We start from the raw sequence: 24,640 nt of genomic DNA, 5'->3' as shown, positions 1-24,640 counted from the left end.
AAAAAAAAAAAAAAAAGAATGAAGCTAAATGGGTCAAGAGTGAAGATAGTTTCTTTATTTCATCATTTTAAAATATTTAGCTTCCTTCTTGGCAATCTCAAAGTCCTCTCGGTCTAGAGGTTACTAAAATGTTTGATTGTGAAAACCCTATCAGTAAACAAATGGTGGCAATGCAAACCCAATGAATGAATACACAGTAATTACATGCACACAAACTGTACTCATGTATTATTTATATTATAAATAGAAACTACAAATATTAAAATTAAGTGGCTATATTTTTAAATATTTTACCTACTAAGTACGTCTTTGTTCTTACTAAAAAATTAGGTATTTTTTGGCCGGGCGCAGTGGCTCAAGCCTGTAATCCCAGCACTTTGGGAGGCCGAGATGGACGGATCACGAGGTCAGGAGATCAAGACCATCCTGGCTAACACGGTGAAACCCCCTGTGAAACCCCGTCTCTACTAAAAAATACAAAAAACTAGCCGGGCGAGGTGGCGGGCGCCTGTAGTCCCAGCTACTCAGGAGGCTGAGGCAGGAGAATGGTGTAAACCCGGGAGGCAGAGCTTGCAGTGAGCTGAGATCCAGCCACTGTACTCCAGCCTGGGACACAGAGCTAGACTCCGTCTCAAAAAAAAATTAGGTATTTTTAAATGAAAGTACTATATTTAAATGTTATTAATCATCAAATGCTTTCTGTAATACTTTTGGAGATAATGATTTAAGGGATGGTTCAGTTTAATTTATTTCAGTATTTAGATTTTCAGTTATACTATTTAAGAAAGGTACTCCTTAAGAAGTATGTTGATTCAAATGGAATAAAGGCTGCATTGGCTGTGGCTAACGCCTGTAATCCCAGCACTTTGGGAGGCAGAGGCAGGCAGCAAGACCAGCCCGGGCAGCATGGCGAAACCCTGTCTCTACTAAAAACACAAAAAAATTAGCCAGGTATGGTGGCACACACCTATAATCCTAGTTACTTGGGAGGTTGAGGAATGAGAATCATTTGAACCAGGAAGGCAAGAGGTGGAGGTTGCAGTGAGCTGAGATTGCACTGCTGCACTTCAGCCTGGGCAATAGAGGGAGATTCTCTCTCTCCAAAAAAAAAAAAAAAAACAAACAAAACGGTTGTATTGGCTATTCTTAAACATTACACATATTTTTGTTTCCTAACTACTAGTATGTTTGGTTGAAATTCAAACGCATTTCCATTTTTCTTGATGTCAATCAGTTGACCCTGCAAACTAATCAGCTACGTTTTTACATATTATCAAAAAGCGTTCAAAATCAATGAAAACTCTTTGTGGAGATTTGTATCAGTTAAAACCTGCTTCATAAAACAAAATCATTAAAAATTCAATTTTAAAGGCAGAGAGAATAAAAGGGGGAATAAAGAGATTAAACACATAGAAAACAAATAGCAAGATGGTGGGTTTACACCAAACATAAAATCTGAATGGTCTATACATCATGATTAGAAATCAAAGACTGTCAGATTGAATAAAAAAGTATGGGCCAACTATATACTGCTTACAAGAATTTTACTTGAACTATAAAGACATAGAGTAAAATTAAAATGATGGAAAAGATATACTATTTAATACCAGTCAAAAGAAAGTTACAATGACTTTATTAATAATAACAGGCAAGGTAGAGTTCAGAACAAAGACTATTACTAGGAATAAAGAAAATCATTTCAAATAACAAAAGGGTCAGGTCATCACAAGGATGTAACAACTCTAAGTACGACACATCTAATAAGATAGTTTTGGTATATATGAAGCAAACAATGACAGAACTGCAAATAAAATAGACAAATAGATAAATCCACAAGCAGAGCTAGAGATTTCACACCACCCTTTGAACTGAACTACTCATATATCAATCCAATCAAAATCCCAGTAGGCTTTTCTATAGGAAATTAAAAGTGGATTCTAGAATTCATATGGAAATTCAAAGGACCTAGATAGGCCAAAATAACTCTGGAAACAAAGAATGAAGGTGAGGAAATTATACTGCCTAAATCCAGTACTTATTATAAAGTTATAGTAACTAAAGCAGTGTGGTTCTGGCATCAAGGGGCACAAACAGACCAGTGGAACTAAACACAGAAATAGGACCACACACACGGCCAGGCGATTTTCAGCAAGGCTGCAAAGGTGAGGCCACAAGGAAAGGATAGTTGGTTGATTCAGCAAGTGGTGCTGCAACAACCAGATATCCAAAAGCAATAAGTAAATAAATAAAAACTTTGACCCTTACCTTGTACCATAGACAAATATTTACTCAAAATGAATATAGACTTAACTATAGAACCTAAAACTATAAAACTTCTAGAAAAACAAAACAAACACACAAAAAAAAAAACAGAGGAGAAATGTCTTAATGACCTTAGGTGAGGCAAGTATTTCTTCAATACAATGTTAAACATCATAATGAAAGGCTGAAGTATCAACTGGACTTCTTCAGAGTTTAAAACTTTTGCTCTTAGAAAGAAACTGTTAAGAGAATGAAAAGACAAGCCAAAGACTGGGAGCAAATATTTACAAATAATCTATCTGATAAATGAAAACGACTTGTATCCAGAATATATAAAGAGCTACTAAAAATCAGTCGGAAAACAAATAACCACAAACAAAAGATGAACAAGAGATTTGAGAAGACACTTCACCAAAGATGGTGTACAGATGACAAATGTGAAAGAACTGGAACACATACCATGATTTGGGGAATGTAAAAGAGTACAATCACTTTCATAAACAGTTTGGAAGTCAGTCTCTTAAACAGTTACAGACCCCTCCCATGTTACCCACCACTGCACACATAAATCTTTACCCAAGAGAAACGAAATCTGTGGTCACTTAAAGGCTTGTACACAGACCAACTGTTTCCTGCAGCTTTAGTGTAATAGCCGAAAACTGGAAATCATTCAAGTATCTATCAACAAGTAAATAAATTAGTTGTGGTATGTCCATACAATAAACTACTAAGTAATAAAAAGTAATTAACTATTTACGTACACAACACCACTGATGAATCACAAAATTATGTTAAGTGAAAAAAGCCAAATAATACAGATTATATAATTCCCTTTATACAAAATAATTCTAGAAAATGCAAAGGAATTTATAGTGACAGAAAGCAAAACAATGGTCACCTGAAGATTGGGAGGGTCAAAAGGAAGGGGCCCACCAAAACTTCTGTAGGTCAAGGCTATATTTATTATCTTGACTATGTTGATGGTTTCATGGGTGTGTGTATATATTAAGTTGTACACTTTAAACATTTGCACATTACTGTGTATCAAAAACCTCAGTGAAACTATTGTAAAAGTTCCTGCTCTTTTTAAGGGTATAGATGTCACAATTTGTATACATGACATATAAATTTCAGCAACAAAGTCACATGATAGTGAAAATACTGGCAAAGATCTATTTCCAAAGTGCTCTCTTCATAGTGTGAATTTCTTTGGAAAGCAATTATTTTCTCATGCAGTGTTAATGTCACTGGCAACTGGAGGGTTCAGATTAATGTTATTTCTCTGAATATATCTTCTAAATACTTTCATTTGTCATTAGAAGAAGTTAGCAAATTTGGAGTCTCTGTCTTGTTGTGAAAGAAGCATGTGTACCTAATTTATTAACTGAACAACTGTACCAAGTATTTTGCTGCAAACAGCAAATCCGTGGGTAGCACAAACGAAAATGCATGAACATTTTGAAATCATCTTCATAACTTGATTTTTTTTTTTCCAATTGATAAAATAATCCTCCTTAGTAAAGTTGAGAAAGAGCGTAGATAGGTTTAGAAGCATAGGCTGGACACTGCTGTCACCTTTTCCTAGCTGCACAAGGCCCACTCTACTCTGTGAGAGGAGACTCTGCTTCCTGGACAAGCCATGACCTTCTAGTGCATGAACTTTCTTAAAGCTCCATCCATGTATTAGTAATCAGTAAAAAATTCTTTAATATCATTTACCCAAAAACATATCAAGACCCAAATTTTCACATTTTCCTCATATACCTTAATGGAATGTCGCTTGCTTTCCACTTTAGAGATATTAGATAGAGATTTAGAGATTCTGGTAGGAGAGTGAACAATCCACAGGATTTACTCAGTATTTACTGTAAATTGGTATTACCTGTAATTCTGTGCAATTCTATGGTAAAGCTGTTAGTAAGAGTAACTATACTCGGCAGTAAAGCAACTGCTACTATAGTCATTAATCCTATTGAGCATTTATGCAGGCAGTATGCTAAGTGTTTCATACGCATTATTTCATGTAGGTCTCACAAAACTCCTATAAGATAGTTATTCCTTTTATTGCTATTTTGTATGTTTATGACCTAAAATTAGAATAAATTGTATTTCTATTATTCTTACAGTTTTTGATACCAATATATTGAAAATACATAAAAATTTAAATTTTTAGTCTTTTATTTTTTATATTTGTAATCAGTGTAGGTAAATAACACTAATTACAAGATAAAATTAATTAAAATCACAGCATGAAATAATTAGTTTTAGAAAATTTTATATTTACTTCCCATTTGCTAAATGACCTTTAATATGAACAGTAGAAAATAACATAATCTAGGATTATTAGTAGATGATTTTATCATATTCATGGAAGTTACTGATGAAGGTAGGAAACTATGTTGTCTTTTTCAGTGCATTTTGTATAAATTATTTGCCTATAACACTGCGTAAATAATCTTGCAGTCACTGTCCAAGTAGAAGAGCATTCTAGCAGAAAGAACTGCTATTTGTTTAAAACTGAAATATATTTTGATGGCCTATCAGTCTTAGGCACGAGGATATTGAAAAGGTATATGTGCTCAAAAAACAAAACGATAAAGACATCCTGGAAACAGGACTGTAAGAGCATGTCTACCACACATTAAAAATACACCCAATCACATTTTATAAAATGGCATTCCCACTCAACTGGCATACAAAAATATTTAATTAGTGATTATTTAGAAGGTTTTCCTTGGGGCCTATTTACACAATAACCCTCATTACACCTAGAAATGACTGTGTCTATGAGGCACCCTAATATTTAATTAATGTTCATAGTAAACCTAGAGTCACTTTAGGGTCAGGCGACTCTTAGAAATCTAAACTCTGGAATCATCTACTTGGAACAAATCTCTTGTCCATCATTTACTAATTGTATAGATTTAGGCAAATCACTTAATTCTCTGTTCCCCAGGATCTCATCTGTAGACTAAGGACACTATAGTACTTAGCCAAGAATGTAAGGTTCAATGGAATAACACGGGGAAAGGCCAAGAACAAGCACTGGCCAGTGACTGTGAAGCTCTCAGTGCTGTCAGCAACCTTATCTTAGATGGATATCAGCACTGTGTTGCCACGCAATTTGGCTCTTTTGTTTGATTTTGGTGATAATCAAGAAGAGAGTCTACTTTTCTATGTGGCGGTGGCGCACTGAACTGACTTGCAAGAGTCAATTATGCACATTTCTTCCCAACTCTGCATTCATTATGGCCCATTGGTAGCTTGAAATTGTCCATATTGGGGGAATGTACAGCAGAGAAACCGGGAGACACACAAATCAGGGCCATTCTGTTTTTAGAGAGGTGGTTGTTAAACATTCACTGCACACCACCTGGTATTCTTTAAGATACAAGTAGTTTAACTTTGGGAACGTTTGAGATATAATAATTGTATTACTGTTATAAATTGTGTACTCTTTTCCCCTATTTAATTTACATTTAAAATCGAATTGACAAAATACTTATTAAACTATTTTCTATATATTTGTCAATAGCATTAAATGATATCATTAGTCAAATTAAATTGACTCTCAAAGCAAGTCCTAAAATCAAACACATACTCCACATACATATGGGGAATACTGAATAAGATACCTGTAACCACCCTTCTACTCTACACTGCTATAAGATCCACTTTTTTAGCTCCCACAAGTGAGTCAGACATGTGATATTTGCCTTTTTGTGCCTGGATAATTTTATTTAACCTAATGACCTTCAGTTTCATGCATGCTGCTGCAAGTTACACGATTTCATTCCTTTTTATGGCTGAATAATGTTCCATTGTGCATAATGTTGGTTAAGGGGTACAAAAACACAGTTGGATAAAATGAATAAGTTCTACTGTTTGATAGTACACTAGGAAAATTACAGTTAATAATAATTTATTGTGTATTTCAAAATAGCTAGAAGATTCATAATGGTTCCAAAACAAAGGAAATCTAAATATCTGAGGTGACAGATACTTCAGTCATGTTGATACGATTAACACAGTTACAGGTATCAAATTATTCTACTTACTCCCAAAATATGTACAACTGTTATAAATCAATAAAAAGGAAATGCTGTGCTGGTTATTTTATAGCACAGGGCAGTGCTGCAGCAGACTAAAGAAATAACAGACCCATCAGAGGGTGTGGCTTGAGGCTCCGGGGTGTGAAGGGAAGGTCCATGCAGGACGAGACTTGCCTGTGGCTGCAAGAGGAGAGGAGGTGAACTGAGAATTCCATAAGAAAAAAAGAAGCCTTGTTTCTACTTGGGGCTATGGGTAGAAAAGAAATAGTCTCCATCCATTGAGAATATGGAAATCAAGCCTGAACCATATGTAGTTGTAGTTTCCGAATTTATACTAACATATTGCAGGAATTTCAAGCTAAAAACTTAACAGAAACAAAAACCTGGACTCAGATCACTGAAAGCCTGGGGCACATGGAAAACATTACATATACATGAGGGTCTCCCACAAAGGAGATAATCTGAGAGAAATTTGAGTAGGTAAACAAGTAAACGATGACATGAAAAAAAATCTAAGAATGGAAAGATCAATAGATATTAGTACCCTCTATGAACTGAGCTAACGAAAAACACTTAATGAGAGATTTAAAATACACTGTTGCAAAAATACGGCATTTGGTATGTGACTTACTACGGTTGTACAACTATTCTAGTTTATGGAAACCACGGTACCAAAATGCAAAAACAAAACAAAAACCACAAAGATTTCTTTCTGTTTCTTTCTCAGTAGAGTTTTATCTTTGACCTAATCATGGGTGGAAGTATTTGAAACACTTTCTAAAAGACAGGCCCAAGCACCTGCTGTCTATGGCACCAGAGAGAGTTCTTTCATGCTGAGGACTGCAAAGGTGACAATGGTTTTCTCTAATGTGTTTCAGTGCATTTGAAACCACTGGGAACAAAGTTTTAAAAAAACATTTGTGTGTGTTATGTTCCTGTGAAATAAGAGACAGCTGAATTCAGGAGAAAGTAGGGGCATTGGAAAAATGACTCTCCAGTTGTGTGCCCCAAATGCACCCCAGTATATGGAAAACAACTGGTGTCCTAATGCAGGAATGCTGACTTCTCTCCTCTGTAAGTTGACAAGTTCCATCTTAGGGCAGACACTAAAGGTCTTCCTTGCTATTTTCCGGTAAGTAAATGAAGCAAATCAAATTTTAATGAATTTTATAGCCTTACAACCAAAAGAAGAAGAAAAAAAAGATTGAACTCAGCTGAAATTAGTTATCTATAAACTTGTAGACTTGGAGAAGCATTAAACTTTTCTTTTCATGTAACCCCAAAAATTCAGTTTAAGAATTGTTATTCAATAGTATCTAAGTGTATTCAAATTCAAGATGAGGGAAAAGGATATGTGTGTGTGTGTGTGTGTGTGTGTGTGTGTTTCTGTGTGTGATCATGACACTACTAACAGGAGACAGTTGCATTTTAGGAGATAACTTTGTGACTCGATGCATTGGTATAAGATGTATTTTTGATTTTCCTTAGAAAACTATTGTTGGGAATATACAATACTCTTAAGGCAACTGTCAGTTCATCATCTATAATTGCAAATTTAACTTACATAATTCTCCTTTGAAGTATGTCCCAAGTGCTAAACTTTCCGTTAACCAATTCCAAACTCTTTTATTAACCATATCTTTGCTCTACCATCTATATTACTTTATGAATTTTTTTTTTCTTAACTTTTCCCCCTCATTTCTAACAAAATTAACCTTACCTTCTGTGATGGTTAATTCTAAGCATCAACTTGACTGGGTTAGAGGATGCTCAGACAGCAGGTAGATCATGATTTCTGGGTGTTTCTGGGAGACTGGCACTGGAATCAGGGCACCGAGTAGGGAAGATCTGCCCTTACCCAATGCGGTAGGGCACCAGGCAACTGACTGAGGACCCAGACAGAACAGAAAGGCAAAGGGCAGGCAAAGTCTCTTTCTGTTCTAAAGCTGGGACACCTACCCTGTTCCGGAACATCAGATCTCCAGGATCTCTGCTTTTTGGAGTTTAACTTGTACCAGGCGCACCCCAGCTTCTCAAGCCTTTGGCCTCTGACTCACGGTTTCACCATCGGCTTCCCTGGTTGCGAGGCTTTCAGACTTGGACTGAGCTGTGCAACCGGTTTTCCTGGTTCTCCAGCTTGCAGATGGCCTATTGGGGGACTTTTTAGCTTCCCATAATCATATGAACCAACTTTCCTCCTAAGTCCTCTCTCATGTATCTATTCATTCATATATGTGTCCTGTTAGTTCTGTTTCTCTGGAGAACCCTAATGTACCCAGTCCATATTTTATACATAAAATGTAAAAACACTTCTTAATAATTGTCTTCCCTGTAAGCAACCTTAGGACCTTAGGGAAGAACAATGTCAGAGAGAAGGCAGTACATGTAGCGAGCACGGGGACCTGTCTGCAATCATTCACACCCTGGCTCTAGCACATACTAGATATGTGCCCTTGGGGAAATTATTTATACTCTATATATCCACTTTTTTTCTTAAAAAACATGGAGATAATAATAACTGCACTCATGGGATTGTTGTGAGAACATATGAAAAGAGATTTCGTATGTAAAGTGTCTAGAACAATGCCTGTCACACAATGAAGCCTTATATCAAATAAGAGTTGTTCTTATCATAGTCATCTTTATATCCACCATCTGGTATAAAAAAGATATGCAAACTTGGTAGTCGAATTCTGGAATGAATAAAGGTTCAACCACTTATTAAATTTGTCCCTAACCAACTAATTTCATTTTAATAGCAAATTTAATAGCAAAATTCATGCCCCTTTCATGTTCAAATGTCTTTCTATCCAAAATGCACAGAGCTAATCTGTTTTAAAATATTTATTTTTCTAGGCAAAAGATGTAACTGATATTAGTGTTCTGTTAGCTTTTCTGAGGCATATTAAATGGTTTCTTTAAAATCATAGTATAAATGAGTAAATTAATTGACTCGGATTTAAAAGATGTTTTCTGTTGATAGTACTTCCAAGTACATGTTAGCTCAATAAATGAAAGAGAGATGTTGCCAATCAGAGACATTCCCCTTTATTCAATAAAAGGAATGTATTCAAATATTTCTAAAGATGAAATAAAGAAAAATAAAGACATAATAAGTGTTAATATGGCCTACGTGCCCTGCTTCTTAGATACGCTCTTAATCAAACAAGACCACAATAAAATATGCCGTTACATTATCATGCTCAGTATTAGAAACAAGAATTTTCATGTACAAAACATGCTTCTGTTAGGGATATAATAATTTGTTCAAGAGCAGAAATACTTTGAATTCCCCAAGATCAACACAATTAAAATGACAATAATGGTCAACGATTAAAAAGAACTTCATGCTGCACAAAGATTCTTCATATTTATGATCTTGATCATTACTAATGTATGTTCTCTTGAAAGTAGAACATTCAGGAAAAGGTGGGAAACCCGCAGCTGTGATTGAGTGTTTGGGACAACACATAAAACAAGGTGCTTTTCTGAATTTTCATATGATGCTTGGGGAAAAAAAAAGCTCAAAACAGCAAAGCAAAATTGCTAAAGAACAACCACAGGCATCTCAGTGCCAAAGTGATGACCAGAATTCGGGTCTTGGTCGTTAGTAGTAGTTCGTGGCATCAACCTTTTCAAGTGGGTAAGGTTCTAGGGATCCCACTATAAAGAAAGCAGATGCTATCTTATTGAAACTAGCATAAATTGGGAGCTATTTTCTATTTTTTTTTTATTTAGATGGATGCTTTCTTCAACAGGCAAAAAATATCAATTTAAAGAAGACATGTGAACTGGTCTTTCCTTCCGAACTGGAACAAAGTTTTGAAATAAACCCAGCCACCAGTCTTCATCAGACTGGAAGGCCAGGGAGAAGGAAGAAGGAATCATGAAGCCGTGAACTCAAATCTCTTATTCTTTCTAAGTTGGAAAAACTTAAAAAATAACATAATTTTTATAAGCTTTAGTAAGGAGAAAAAAATACTGCAGTTAAAAAATGGTAATAAATTCCACAGAGAGCTTGCAGCTACACTGCATATATTTTCAATGTATACCTTAAAGGTAACCAGCTTTGGCTGGGCGAGGTGGCTCACGCCTGTAATCCCAGCACTTTGGGAGACAGAGGCAGGTGGATCACCTGAGGTCAGGAGTTTGAGAATAGCCTGGCCAATGTGGTGAAACCCCATCTCTACTAACAATACAAAAATTAGCTGGGCATGGTAACGCGTGCCTGTAATCCCAGCTACTCAGGAGCCTGAGGCAGGAGAATTGCTTAAGCCCGGGAGGTGGGGGTTGCAGTGAGCCAAGATCACGCAACTGCACTCTAGCCTGGGTGACAAAGAGTGAAACTCTGTCTCATAAAGAAAAGGTAACCAGCTTTGGTCCAGTGAGGGTGACTACTTGGCGGAACTGCTGCTGCATATGTTACTTGTCACTGTCGGAGAAAAGCATTGCTGTGATGCGGTTCAAAGTGTTTAGAAAAATTATAATCATTTCCAATATCAACTCATACCAGTCATTTTACCAAAATTTTACCCTACATAATTTAAATAATCAGTGTAAAAATGGAATGACTATTAACTTACTCACAACTTTTCAGAAGTTTTTTGTTTTTTTCTGTGCGGTTTAATCGTGAATTAAATCCAGGTATTATGATACCACAATTAGTGACTTAGAAAAGCATTTGAATCTGCTAGTCTAGTTCTTAATTTATGTTTTCTTGAAAGTACACAACAATATTTCAAGAGATACATGGACAAATGAACAAATTTTAAGATGATCAATTTCCATATTCTTAACTTTCACACATATTCTTATTAAAAATGACTTTTTCCCACATCCCATTTTGAAACTGCCCTGTTATCAAATTGCTGTAATACAAAGGGGAAATATAAAATACTGGTATTAATGAGGGCTAATAAAGTTTTTTGGAACTTTCCTAAAACATTAAAGGTGAACTTCAGTAAATTCTCAACTGATAGCTCATTAAAATAATTTTTGGTGTCAGAATCATCAGTACTTTTTGGTATCTTAGCTCAGGTAGAATTAAGAGAAATTGTGATAATAAAACTTTATTAATGGAAGCAATTGTTACAGCTTCCTTAAAAAATAAGAGGGACAAGTTGGAATAAGACTGATGCTGAATCTGAGAGCCAAATTTCTCACTGTCACAAAAAGAGTTCCTAAGATGAAAATGAGATGGCTAGAGAGCATTCTGAGGTATTAGACTGGAGGTATCAATAGGTATCACAGAGAGAGAAAGAGACAGAGAGAACGAATGGACATAGAGATTTATGTATAAACGCGCTTCTGAAGAAGTCAGTGAGAAAGTGGGGGGAGAGTCCCGTGCAGAAACCTGCAGACATGACCTTCAAAGGGCAGAAGGTTAACAGGCTTAGTGATGAAGCACACGCCTGCTAACAGGATGCACTGAGGACACATCCATCCGTGAACTCATTGTCACAAATACGACCTTATATAATCATGAGAAAACACCAGACAAATCCAAAGTAAAGAATATCCTAAAAAACAATAGGTGTATACACTTTAAAAATACCCAGGTCATGAGAGACAACACTAAGGAATCGTTCCAGATGAAAGGAGACTAAAGAGGTCTGCAGATGAGATAACAGTACAGTACTTGTGATGGCTTAGATCGTGGCCCCCCTAACATTCATGTATTAAAGCCTAACCCCTGGTACCTTAGAATGCAACTGTATTTAGAGATGGGGCCTTTAAAGAGGTAACTAAGATAAGAGGAGATTAAAGTGTGGGTCCTAATCCAATACTAGTGTCTTCACAAGAAGAGTCCAGGACAGAGGCATGCACACGGAGACAGCGGCGACCATGTGAGAGCGCAGTGAGAGGGTAGCCATCTGCAAACCAAGGAGAGAGGCTTCAGGAGAAACACACCTTGATCTTAGACTTCCAGCCTCCAAAACAGAAAATAATTTCCTGTTGTTTAAGCCACCTGGTCTGTGACATTTATTACGGTAGCCCTAGCAAGCTAATACAGCACCAATGTTAATTTCTTGATTTTTAAATCAGACAGTGGAAAAATAAGATAATGTCCTTGCTTTTAGAAAACACAAACTGAACCATTTAGGAGTTATGAGACACTATATCTGAAACATACTCTCATAAACATCAGAGAAAGACAGTATCTATGTAAGAGAGAAAGAGAGAGACAAAGAAAGTATACCAAAGCAAAAATGGCAAATATATTAACATTTCGGGAATATGGATAAAGGTATAAGGGATCTCTTTGTATTGCTTTTGCAACTTTTGCTTTTGTCTGAAATTATTTCAAAATAAAAAGTATAAAAAATTATGCTAAATCTAGTTTCATTTAACAACAAGAAAAATTCATGAACAGGTATATTAACTATTGTTGTTTTAAGCCATAGGTATCTAAGAAAAAAGTTTTCAATATTTTTGTTTTTTATTTTTTGATGTTTATCAAAATGTTATAATAGTTGTTTTGATCACATATATACTAATAATACATAATACCACCACAATCCAAAATGAATTTTAACACTTATTATACATGTTTTAGATACGTATTATCTTATAAACAGAAATTATCTTAGGGTAATTAATAAAACAAAGCATAAAATATATTCAACTTTTGTTGGATAACCAATACATATTCAGAGAGTAAACATAACACTAAATTTTCCCATCCTAAGATCTTGCTATTGTGTTTTTTAATATAATATGTATCAAGCTTCTATAATACTTAAATTCCATTGGCTACATTTAAAAATGGTAACAGTAAATATTCAGAATAAACTAGAAATTACAATCTTTGTGACTTTTAAACTAAATAAGACAAGCATAAGCTGTCAACATTATTTATGAGAGACATACAGATACTAAAAATATTTGAAGCAAAAGTGTTTGACAGCATTCCTAGCTTATTTCTGAGGAGCTGTGTAAGAGTAACTGTCCCCCAAAAGGGCACCAGGAATGCATAAGGAGAGAGGATGCGTATTCTCTTACTAAACAGAACAAACTGAATTAAAAACATTTACCCTCAGTCACCAGAAGGTAAGTTTTACCAATGTTTGTCCCTAGGTATGTCTCCGCTGTTCCTATGAGTTACATGGTTACTCCTATGGAATACAGTCCTACTCCCAAAAAAGCAGTTTCTAATTGATTAAGGGGGCAACTCCAATTTATGTTGATTTAGCTCTATGAAAAGGTCACCATACTAAAATTTTCCCTAACCTCAGAATTCTAGTAGTATCATTAAAGGATTACTACAATTTACAGAATACTAAATGTTCAATTCATTTAAAATATAACAATGTAAAGAAAGACAATAAATTCTACTATTTTTAAAGTGAGACTTGAGAATCCACATTGAGCTTCACGTTACCCTTCAGTGAACACGGTATAACTTTCATGAGGACTAATGAGTTAACACCTAGAATGCTTCTGACATGGGCGACCTGGTGCCTCACTTTTTGTCACAAACAGAACTTCCCTGGTGGGTGTCAAAACATGAGCTATGACTATACTTTCGTGTAAGGATCTCAAATGAATGCATTTGACAAACAGTCAAGATTTAGGTAGCATTTTCTTTCTTCATTTCCGTAGATACCATTAAATATAAGCCTGATGCTTGGACATTTTACCTTGACAGTTACTTCGTTTTTCTTCTTAACAAATTCCCACCTTGAAATCAATGCAAACTGTTAGAAGACTGTTCTTTTTCCTTGCAAGGAATTTTATGACATTTTCTAAAACATGCACAATCAGGAATCACTCACTTTTCCTGGTTTGTAAGGGTAATATAAATGAAAAAACAAAAAGCCCCTTAAGCTGCTTCATGAAAAAGTTTTCAAATTAATATGGAGTAGTAAAAAATGGCATTTAATAAATAGCACTTACATTAGCACAGTGTAAGGCTAAAGCACAAAAGACGGCAAACATTTTGAAGTTGTTTTCATCGGTTTTAGAGAAGGCACTGCCACTGATTTTGTTGACCATCTGCACCACACCTATCACGCTGCCTCGGCTGACGATGGGCATGCACAGGATGTTCCGCGTGGTGTAGCCTGTGTACAAGTCTACTTCTCTGTGGGGTGACACAACCGAAAATAACAACAAGAAAAGGCAGAAGAAATAAAGGACACAGTCAATCATAACTCTTCCCTCAGTCTTTGCAATTTACACATGCTTCCATTCCATATGACGGCACTTTGAGCTTCTGCATTCAGGGACGGTAACATTCCACAGAGTTTTATTAAAACCTGCCCCAAAATATTCTAACCGTTGGTTCTTTTGTCTCCAAGCGAGTTTTCTAGGATAGTCTCTAAGAGGATTTCAACCTATCATTTGAAGTATCCAGCATTACTAAGTAAACAGGAAAAAAATGTGGATTCAGAGGAGAAATTCAATTAAAGTTGATAAAATAACATGATCCTTTGAAGTTGATCATGTTTATGAGAGAGGTAACTTGCTAAACCAACTTACAGAGTTTCCACTTTAAAAACTTAGAGCAGTGGTCAGCAAACTGCACCCAGGGGCCAAATCAGCCCTCTCCCCTTTATAAGTAAAGTTGTATGGGAACACAGTCACACCATTCATTCACAGATTGTCTGATTCTGCCATCACCCCACAAGGTTGAGTTGTGGATTTGTGACAAGGACATCAGTGCCTGTAAACGCAAATATACTCACCATCTGATCCTTAATAGAAAAGGCCTGCTGACTCCTATTGTGAGGAAATGTTTTCGGAACACGGGACTAAGTTGCATAGAAACAGTGATATAGCTAACTGTTGGTAGTTACATGGGAGTCTTCAGTGCCTGGCTTCTCTCGTTTAGCATAATGGTTTTTGAGATTCATCCATGTTGTTGCATGACTTACTGGTGAAGTCCTTTTCATTGCTGAGTTATATCTCTATTGAACGGACATATCGTATTTTGTTCATTCATTCACCAATTATTGGACAATATTCTTTTAATAGCCAGTTCTAGCAAATATAAATAATGCTGCTTTGAAGATTTGCATACAAGTCCCTGTAGCACCATATGTTTTCATTTTTCTTGTAGTAAACAGAAGTGGAGCTGATTAGTGGACTGTACAGTAAGTGTATATTTAACTTTTCAAGAAAGTGCAAACCTGTTTTCCCAAGCGGATGTACCATTATATATTCCCACCAACAATGAAAAGGGTACTCATTTCTCCACAACCTGGCCAATCTTTGCTAATGCCAATGTTTTAAAGTCACAGCCATTTAAGCTGGTGTACAGCAAAGTCTCACATCAATTACATTTATATCGCCCTCACTTCAAGCACTTTTCATGTATTTAGTTATCAGCTGTATATCTCCTTTTGTGGACTGTCTGTTACAATCATCTGCCCTTTGTATTAAATTGGGTTATCTTCTCATTGTTATGTTGGAAGAGTTTTTATATATAAGGATTTTGTCAGATATGTTTTACAAACATTTTCTCCTAATCTGGTGCTTGCATTTTCATTTTCTTAACAGTCCGACTCATACATTTTTACATAAAGATTTGACATAAGGATATGCAAATATATTTAATTTTTAAGTACTAAATGATGAGCTTGGACTTTTGGAAAAAAAAATAAACTTTCAGTGTACCTTTAATTTATTGACAGTATATATTACTAGAATATTGCTGTGTTTTTATATGAGTTGTGTATATTTGACATCAATTGATCAAATACCTGAATAAACTTCCTATTGCTTATGTTATTTGTCTCTTAAAGTAAACCACATGTTGGGATTAACTAAACACTGCAGTCAAACTACGTAAATATTACTCTCTAACAGTCATAGCATCAATCCTGAGACTTTCCATTTCTAGAGGTTTATTAAAATCAAATTACATAACTGAGTTTGTAACTCTCCAAGGAAAGTCAAAACAAAACAAAAAATCTTTATAAGCCATCCTAATATCCATCTTCAATAATATCCAATAAAAGATGCAACTTAGTTACTTTGGGTCAGGTAAATTTTCGAGACCTTTTATGAATATTATCTGTGATCTTAAAACAACAGCAACAAAATTGGCATTATCATACTCATCTTAAAGATGAGGAAACTGAGGCTCAGAGAGATTAAGTAACTTATGCTAGGTCAACTGAGAGCTAATAAATGACAACAGTGCTTCAAAGCTAGACCTACTCATCTCAAAAGTATGCAAATTTCTTACTATGTGTTGCAGCCTTTGAGCATATGATTTGATGGAGAATATGTTCGTTACAAAATCATGACACTATAATGAAAAAAAAGTCCCACAGTAGCTCTATAAATTAGAACTTCCGCCTATCAGTTATTTTTATAACATTCTAAACTCCTCTATCTAGATATCATTATACATTAGTGGATTATAATCCATCATTTTATAAATATCTGAATATACTGACTATTGATAGCAGAGTTGGTTCAAAGAAGAAAACTAAGGAAGAAAGAACTAAATTGGGACATGGAGAACTCATGCTCCATGGAAGAGGTTTCAGCTGAGTGGGACATCACAGAAGAAATCAATGGAGTGTCAAAATCAGCTATTTCTTACCTGTTAAAGCGTGGGTCTGCATAGGCATCTGGAATGTTCAGGACTTCCCCTGTTCTTGCCACTTGGCCAGCAATTCCTTTCTCAATTGAAAATCTGCATATGTAAAAGAGAAGGACATGCTAATTAAAATATGGATGCTGTAGAATAATTCAAAAATATTCCATTGTTAACAATATTGAATTAAAAGCACTATTTTACTTAAATGCATGTATTAATTTTATATTTACATATCCTGAAAATCATCTTATAAAATATGTAAAAATAAAGCAGGAAAACATTACACAGTAACCACCTGAGAACCTTAAAACATTAATTCACAAATTGAGATCAATCAACTAGTATCCTCCTGCTCTGAACAATAATAATCTCTTCTATTTGCAAAGTACTTTATAATTCACAAGATGCTTCAACATAAATTTTTTTAGTGGATTCTCAATGAGGTGTGAACGAAGGCCTATACAGGTTCAGCAATTTGCCAACATTCATAAAATATCAGTGGCACAAGGAAAACTAGAATGCTGGTCTCTACCATTGTGCTTTCTACCACACATATAACCAAACTCACAAGTTATGCGTGAGCTTGAGATATTATACAGAACTGAATTTTATGGTGTTTGCAATGCAAGTACTATACAGAAATAACACAATGTACAACTTCTAGTATTTTTACCTAATTTGTTAAATTTCAAAATAATCAAAATACAAGGATTGTCTATTTTTTATATCTAATATCAGTATTTTTCCTTTGTAAAAATATTTTCATACTTCTATGTTTCTTATTACTATACTATCATCACACATGCACTCATTTCAAAATTTCCTTAAGAAAGATGTCTACAAGTCACAATATCTACTTTTTACATAGTTCAAAAATAATTTCCGTATTATTACATTGTCAACATTACAGGAAATCACCATTATTGAAATAAAGCTAGAGGACTATCAGAAAAACTCGAAAGACAGTTCACACAAAAGAGAATCTACTTAAAACCCCTAAGAGTGAACCAAACGCTGCACACAACTCAGGGTTGTCTTTTTCCTCGTTTTCTTGTGCTTTGAACAACATAAACATAATGAATTAGATTGCCATGAGCAAAGGGTATCAGAATCCATTTGATGATTTATGCTTGTTTGCGCTGGTCTGAGAGCAGTCTGAACTTTTGTTCCTGCTCCCTGTGGTTTGCTATCTATGGTCAGTGGAAGCCACAATTAAGAAGCAGCCCTTACATAAATGGCTGCCATTAACCAGTCATCTGAGAGTTACAGTAAATCATACTCTGTTTTTCTTATGCTTATAAACACAGGCTTTAAAGTCATTATTTTCAAAATTAAATCAATACCAGTAGTGTTAGGAAACACTCAAATCTCCAGCAAGAGAAATGACTTATCTAAATGACTATATCCAGATTGCTATACCGAGATCTAGCAACAATAAAAAAAACCAACAACAAACAGACAATTGCAAAACCCAAGTACCAATATAGTGCCTATAAATGAGAGTTACAGGAATATGGAATATACAGGAAGTGCTGAGAGGCAGACGGTGGTGGGGCCCCATGCTGGGGCACACTTTGAGTTTCCTTGATACTAGTTTCCTTTTAGGATAGACTGCCCAAATAAACAGCAGTCCTTAATTAAGAAGACACAGTGCTTTACTAGAATGTTGTTATTACCAGAGAACTTCATGGCGTTATACAGAAAATGAGTTACATAAGACACATAAAGCAAAAGAAATGCAAATGTCTAAAATTATTTTCTCAGCTTCTGAATGTTCAGCTTGATTCTTAAACATTTTGTCAGAGTGCTCCTTCTGTAGGTTTCCAGGTGCGATATGGGCAAGCCCCCATGCCTCCATCAACAAAACAAACTCCATTCTGTTCATTTAAGCGACAATGGTTGCCACTTAAAAAAACAAAGATTTTAGTTTCGAGATGCAACACAAGTGTGCTATATGATTGATTAAAACAACTGATCAGTCACAGAGTGTAGTTAAGTCATCAAATATACGAGATCAATTTCTACTACTGTCTGGACTTTGAGACAGGCCATAGGTTGGGAAGAGGTAGAGGCCGAATTGGATAAGCACACCTTTCCTCTTGGACATGGGAAAACCTGCAGATTCCAGATGGAGTGTACCTTTACCTACCTGGGAGCACTAGAAAGTTTTTCCAACATGATTTCCAAAAGGACCGCCTCCGGAAGACGGCATTTCCAGGAGTGACGCTAAAGCTTCCTAGGCGCGGTTTCTCTGGCACTGACTGCAATGTCATTCCCAGAAGTACTACCTTCAGGAGGCGGGTCCTGGTGGGAATGATATCACAGTATGACAAGTATTGTCAGCATACCTGTGAATAGGCACAGAAAAATGGGTAACAGAACACCTGCACATCTATCATAAGAGGATAGGACATTCTACTTCTAGCTGTACCTTATCTCTTTGGTCTTCTTGAAGACAGGTTTTCCTTCCTTTTCCTCTCCAATATCAAAAAGGTCTGAATATAACTCCTTGTTCTTATGGTCCACCTGGAAAAGTGCACAACGGTCGGCATTCACCAGGTTTTTTGCATATATCTAAAGACAAATGACAAAACAAGAGTAAGGCAATGAGAAATTCAAAGAACTTGCAGGTAAACTTTATCATAAAGTAAGTATTAATTTCAGCTGTCCTACACTCTAATTGGTTGGTATTAGCATTATAGGTAAATAAATATACAAGTATATAAATATTACATATATATGATCTAAAAGTCATTGTTCCATGCTAATACTAACAGAGCCCAACAGAATACACAGCTGATACGCATCCATACTGCTCTGCTGGAGGGAAGCATATCAGTCATGTATTCTGATACCAACTGACACTTCTCTTTCAGTTGGTAAGCAGCTGCTGGCCTAACTTCCCAAGTGCCCTTCTGCCATCCCAGGCCCTCTTCCAGAATCTCTCAGGCCTTCCCTGTTGCCTGGATCTGAGCCTCTGTCAGCACTACGACCAGCATTCATTCTGATTAGCTGGTGTCTGTGATGCAGCAGTTGTAAAAACTATGAAATATAACCTCTAAGGAGACACATGGTTTTCATATTTGCATTAGCTGACTTTTATTTGATGTACTAATAAAAATGTGTAGAGATTATTAAGTGTTTACTATGTGCCAGCCACATTTATATAATTTATATAAATTGATTTGCCTGCTCCTCACAATAACAATATTAACTCAGGAAAATTTTTTCCCCATTTTACATATTAGGAAAACTGAGGCACTAAGAAGTAACTTGCCCCATTATTACATGAATAGTAAACGGTAGTAGTATTCGAACTGATACTAGCTGTTCCCATGGCCCATGCTTTTATAACAAATATGCTTTTCCATTTCTAAATGGAAACGATGTATTCATTTCATCACTCACTTGTGCTTCCATTTCCTTCAACAAATATTTCTTCAATGTCTAACATATCCTACTGTCCTGAGTGGGTTGGGGTTACAGCTGTGTCATTAATACAGTATTTACCTATACTGAGAATTCTGATAACTTCAACTATCCAGATCATAGCCATGAAATTATTCCTTGGAGAAAAAGAATTCATCCTTAGCATAGAATAGCCACCACAAAGTCTTTGCAAGAGGAACCTTGCAGCCAGGTGAAAATACAGCATCTCATAGAAAATGTATAGATTCAATAATGATAAGTCTAAGTTAGGAACCTGTCTTCATCCTGCGATTACACTATTACGCCTTTGTGTTCACTGCTACTATAGAACTATATTTATACAGCCGGCAAATACTGGCTGTGCCCACTCTGCAGGGACTGGGTATACTGCCTAGTATCAGGACCTCTAGGTTACTTCTCACCTCCCTTAGCCTGTGAACTATATAAACAGCAGAAACCACTTCTCTTTTCCCACAGTATTCCAAATGCCCAGAAGAAGGCTGAGTTAGGGCCAGCTAAATTTTGTGGTCCAAACCCAGCCCCCTGCCTGTTAACGTAAATAACATTTTTACGGGGACATAGCCCCGTTCACTAATTTCTGTACTTTTGATGGCTGCTACAACAGCAGAGCTGAGTAGCCGCAAGAAAGTATGGCCCACAAAGCATAACAACTTACTATCTGGCCCTTTACAAAAAAAGTTTGCCAACCAACCCCTGGCTTAGAACATATAAGATCTCTACAACCCAAAACTCTCAATATATATTTGAGGAAAAATGAATCACACAAAGGCAGGACAAGAGTGATGGAGCTGAGTCATTGGCAAATACAGAAGAATCACTCATCTAATTCACACACCCCTGCGATTTTAAATTATTAAGTAACAAGAATGACCCTGCATTATTAAAGATTAAATTATACTCAGTGAAATTTGTATCTGTAGTGTCTGCGGTAATGTCAGTTGCTTAATAAATATTTTGGCATAAATACGTTAATATTTGTTGAAAATCTGGATCAAATGGACAATGTTTCAGAAAATAAAATAAGCTTAGAAGGTGTTGAAAAATATAAATCAAACCAGAATCATAAAGATAATTCAAAAACTATCAAAAAATATTACCAAAAAAGACACCAGCCTCAAATGGCTTCAAATATGAGTTCTTTAAAAATCGTCAACAAATTCCCATACAATTTATACTGATCTACATTCAGAAAAGAACAATTTTTTCCAGTTGTTTTTACAATGTACGCCGTGTCACTGATACTGAAAACTAACAAAGAAACTATAAAAAAGAAAATCATGGACAGATTTACTTTTGAAACAGAAGAAAAGTTATAAATAAAAATGCAATCAAATCAAATCTAGCAATAATTAAACAAATATGACAATATTGAAAATGTAGTTTATTCTGAACTCTCCAGTAGCATAAAGTCTATTATAATTCATAATAGCAGTAAGACCAAGGAGAAAAATCTGCAAGATTCTCTTCCTGGTAGTCAAAAAGCATGTGATGAGCCTTCATGTGGTGGCTCATGCTTGTAATCCCAGCACTTTGGGAGACTGAGGTGGGCAGATCTGTTGAGCCCAGGAGTTTGAGACCAGCCTGGGCAACATGGCAAGACCCCATCTTTACAAAAAATATAAAAATTAATCGGGCATGGCAGCATGCATCTGTAAGTCCTAGCTACTCAGGAGGCTGAGGTAGGAGGATTTCACAAGCCCAGGAAGCAGAGGCTGCAGTGAGCTGTGACTGTGCCACTGTACTCCAGCCTGAGTGACAGAGCAAGACCCCGTCACAAAAACGAAAGCATGTGATGTCATTCAGCAAAATCATTAATGATAAAAACTTTAGTAAAATGCAATAAAAGAATATATAGAAAATGTAATAATGCTTTCCTCAAAACAACAGTCCTTATTATACCAAATGGTAAAATAACAGAATCGCTGCCTTAAGATACTAAAGTTAAGAACAAGACAAAGGTATGTTATCACAATCATTAGCATGCTAGTAGGCAAGAAAAAGATGTGAGGTATATATATTTGAAGAGATAAAAGTTTTTATTGTTTAAGGATAATGTTATTTAATATGTCAAAAAAATCAACAGACAAACAATTCTAGGCATTAAGAAGGCTTCTGTGGCCGGGCGCAGAGGCTCACGCTGTAATCCCAGCACTTCGGGAGGCCAAGGCCCTTGGGCTGCTTGAGCTTAGGAGTTTGAGACCAGTCTGGGCAACATAGCAAAACGCTGTTTCTACTAAAAATACAAAAATTAGCTGCGCTTGTGGCATGCGTCTGTTGCCCTAGCTACTTTTGGAAGGCTGAGGTAGGAGGATGGCTTGAGCCGGGGAGGCAGAGGTTGCAGTGAGCAGAGACCGTGCCACTGCACTCCAGCCAGGGTGACAGAGACAGACCCTGTCTAAAAAAAGAAAAAGAAGCTTCTGTTTTAAGATGAGCATTTTTAAACATATGTTTACCTTTTCACTCTCCCCAAGTATTAAGGTTTAACATTGAAATGACCCTCAGATGCTGAAAAGGAGTTAAAAATATCTAGACATATTTTGGCAATATTTATAAACTCCAAGCATCAGAAGTCCAATCTAAAAGCCACCTCGACTCCCCCGCTACACACACGCATACACACATCGCACACGCATACACACATCCGCACACGCATACACACATCCACATACGCATACACACATCCGCACACGTTTACTTGTAAGTGGAACAGCTCTCTTTAGGGCAACAGTAGATTTTAAATTCAGATTTTAAATTAAGTTTAAAGTCTTCAAATTTCTAAGGAAAACTTACTTTAAGTCTAAACTTCTTTACCAAGTCAAACTAGCATAAAGGCAATATAAAGATATTTAAGAAGGGTACAGTACTCAGAAATGTACTATCTTTGAACTATTTTAGAAAAGGAGATGGGCTCAAGCAAAAATGAAGAAATAGAAAAATAAATTCAAGGATACATGGGAAGACTCGGGGTCCAAGAAAAAGTGAGGAGCAAAGAAATCATTAAAACTATACTGAAACTGTAACACTTGTTAGTAAATGATACCTAAGAAGTTACAGGCATCATGAAAAATTAATTTAAGAAACATGAAATATATAAAAATATTTATACATCTAAAACTATGTAAGGGTAGTGGATAAGAAGAGTAAAAAATAAGGAAACAAATGTGCTTCATTTATTATCTTGTTGGTGAAGTGAGTGATATGATATAAACACTGATTATTTATTGATTTTGATATAAAACTTCATTTTAAATGTAAGATGACAGCTGTCAGGGCTATTGCTGCCATCATGTAAAGAGAAACTGCCTGAGAATAAGAACTACACAGAAGTAAGTTGAACTGAGAAACAGAGAAAGACGTATTCCTGAAAAGATAATTTGAGCCCCCATGTTCACTAATTATATAAGCCTGAACATTCAATGGCTTATCAGCAGTCTGAGCCAGTAAATCCTCTCTTTTATTACCTACACTAATTTAAGTAGTTAATGTTTTCAGATAAGAAAGGAAAGATAAAGTACCCACAAATTTATAGAAATTGATTTGAAGATCTAATTCATTGATTCCCAACTAGCAGCTGAGCCGCCCGGCTGTGGGGCATCTGGAAATAAGTGCAGGTATGTTTTTTGGTTACGAATTCTCACAAGCTAAAGATGCTGCAGGTCTGCAGTGCCCAGGATGACACTGTGCCAGAGGGAACTGCTCTGCCCAAATCAGCATCACCCCATTGAGAAGCACTGACCTAGATGAACTGATCACCTAGGAATTTAATAATTACCCAGATTTGGTCAGGCGTGGTGGCTCACACCTGTAATCCCAGCACTTTGGGAGGCCAAGGTGGGTGGATCACGAGGTCAACAGATTAAGATCATCCTGGCCAACATGGTAAAACCCCATCTCTACTAAAAATACAAAAAGTAGGCAGGCGTGGTGGCGCGTGCCTGTAGTACCAGCTACTCGGGAGACTGAGGCAGGAGAATTGCTTGAACCTGGGAAACAGAGGTAGCAGTGAGCCGAGATGGTGCCACTGCATTCCACCCTGGTGAGAGCACGAGATTATGTCTCAGGAAAAAAAAAGAAAAAATTTCCCAGATTTGTCTGAAAATGAGAAATCTTCTATATTACCAAAAAGTTCCTCAAAAAAGTCTAACCTCATTCCCCACTTGTTTCTTCTATTCCATGGTTATCTTTTCAAAACACAAATCTGATCTTACACTTCTAGCTTACAAGCCTTAATTCAAAACTCCCTCCCAGGCCTGAGTGACTTGGCCCTTCCAGGGCCTTTCTTTTTTTTTTTTGGCCACTTTCTGGATCTCCATATTAAATCCAT

The 24,640-nt window shown here is 36.1% G+C and overlaps 1 protein-coding gene across 3 annotated transcripts in view; it reads right to left on the bottom strand.

Annotated features, from left to right (window-relative positions):
• Positions 1 to 24,640, bottom strand: part of PDE10A (phosphodiesterase 10A) — a 339,233-nt gene that overhangs the window by 66,979 nt on the left and 247,614 nt on the right. For all 3 annotated transcript variants that reach the window (XM_011934966.1, XM_011934965.1, XM_011934967.1), the window contains 3 exons: positions 19,298 to 19,440; positions 16,870 to 16,962; positions 14,211 to 14,397 (listed from right to left, as the gene is read on the bottom strand). In XM_011934966.1, coding sequence (XP_011790356.1) covers positions 14,211 to 14,397; positions 16,870 to 16,962; positions 19,298 to 19,440 — 423 coding nt within the window. The remainder of the gene's footprint in view (positions 1 to 14,210; positions 14,398 to 16,869; positions 16,963 to 19,297; positions 19,441 to 24,640) is intronic.

This window comes from Colobus angolensis, unplaced genomic scaffold, assembly GCF_000951035.1.
Source record: "Colobus angolensis palliatus isolate OR3802 unplaced genomic scaffold, Cang.pa_1.0 Scaffold14, whole genome shotgun sequence".
In the NCBI taxonomy this organism is placed as follows: Eukaryota; Metazoa; Chordata; class Mammalia; order Primates; family Cercopithecidae; genus Colobus; species Colobus angolensis.
Note: the sequence above shows the minus strand (reverse complement) of the source record. Positions and strands in the feature narration are given on the sequence as shown.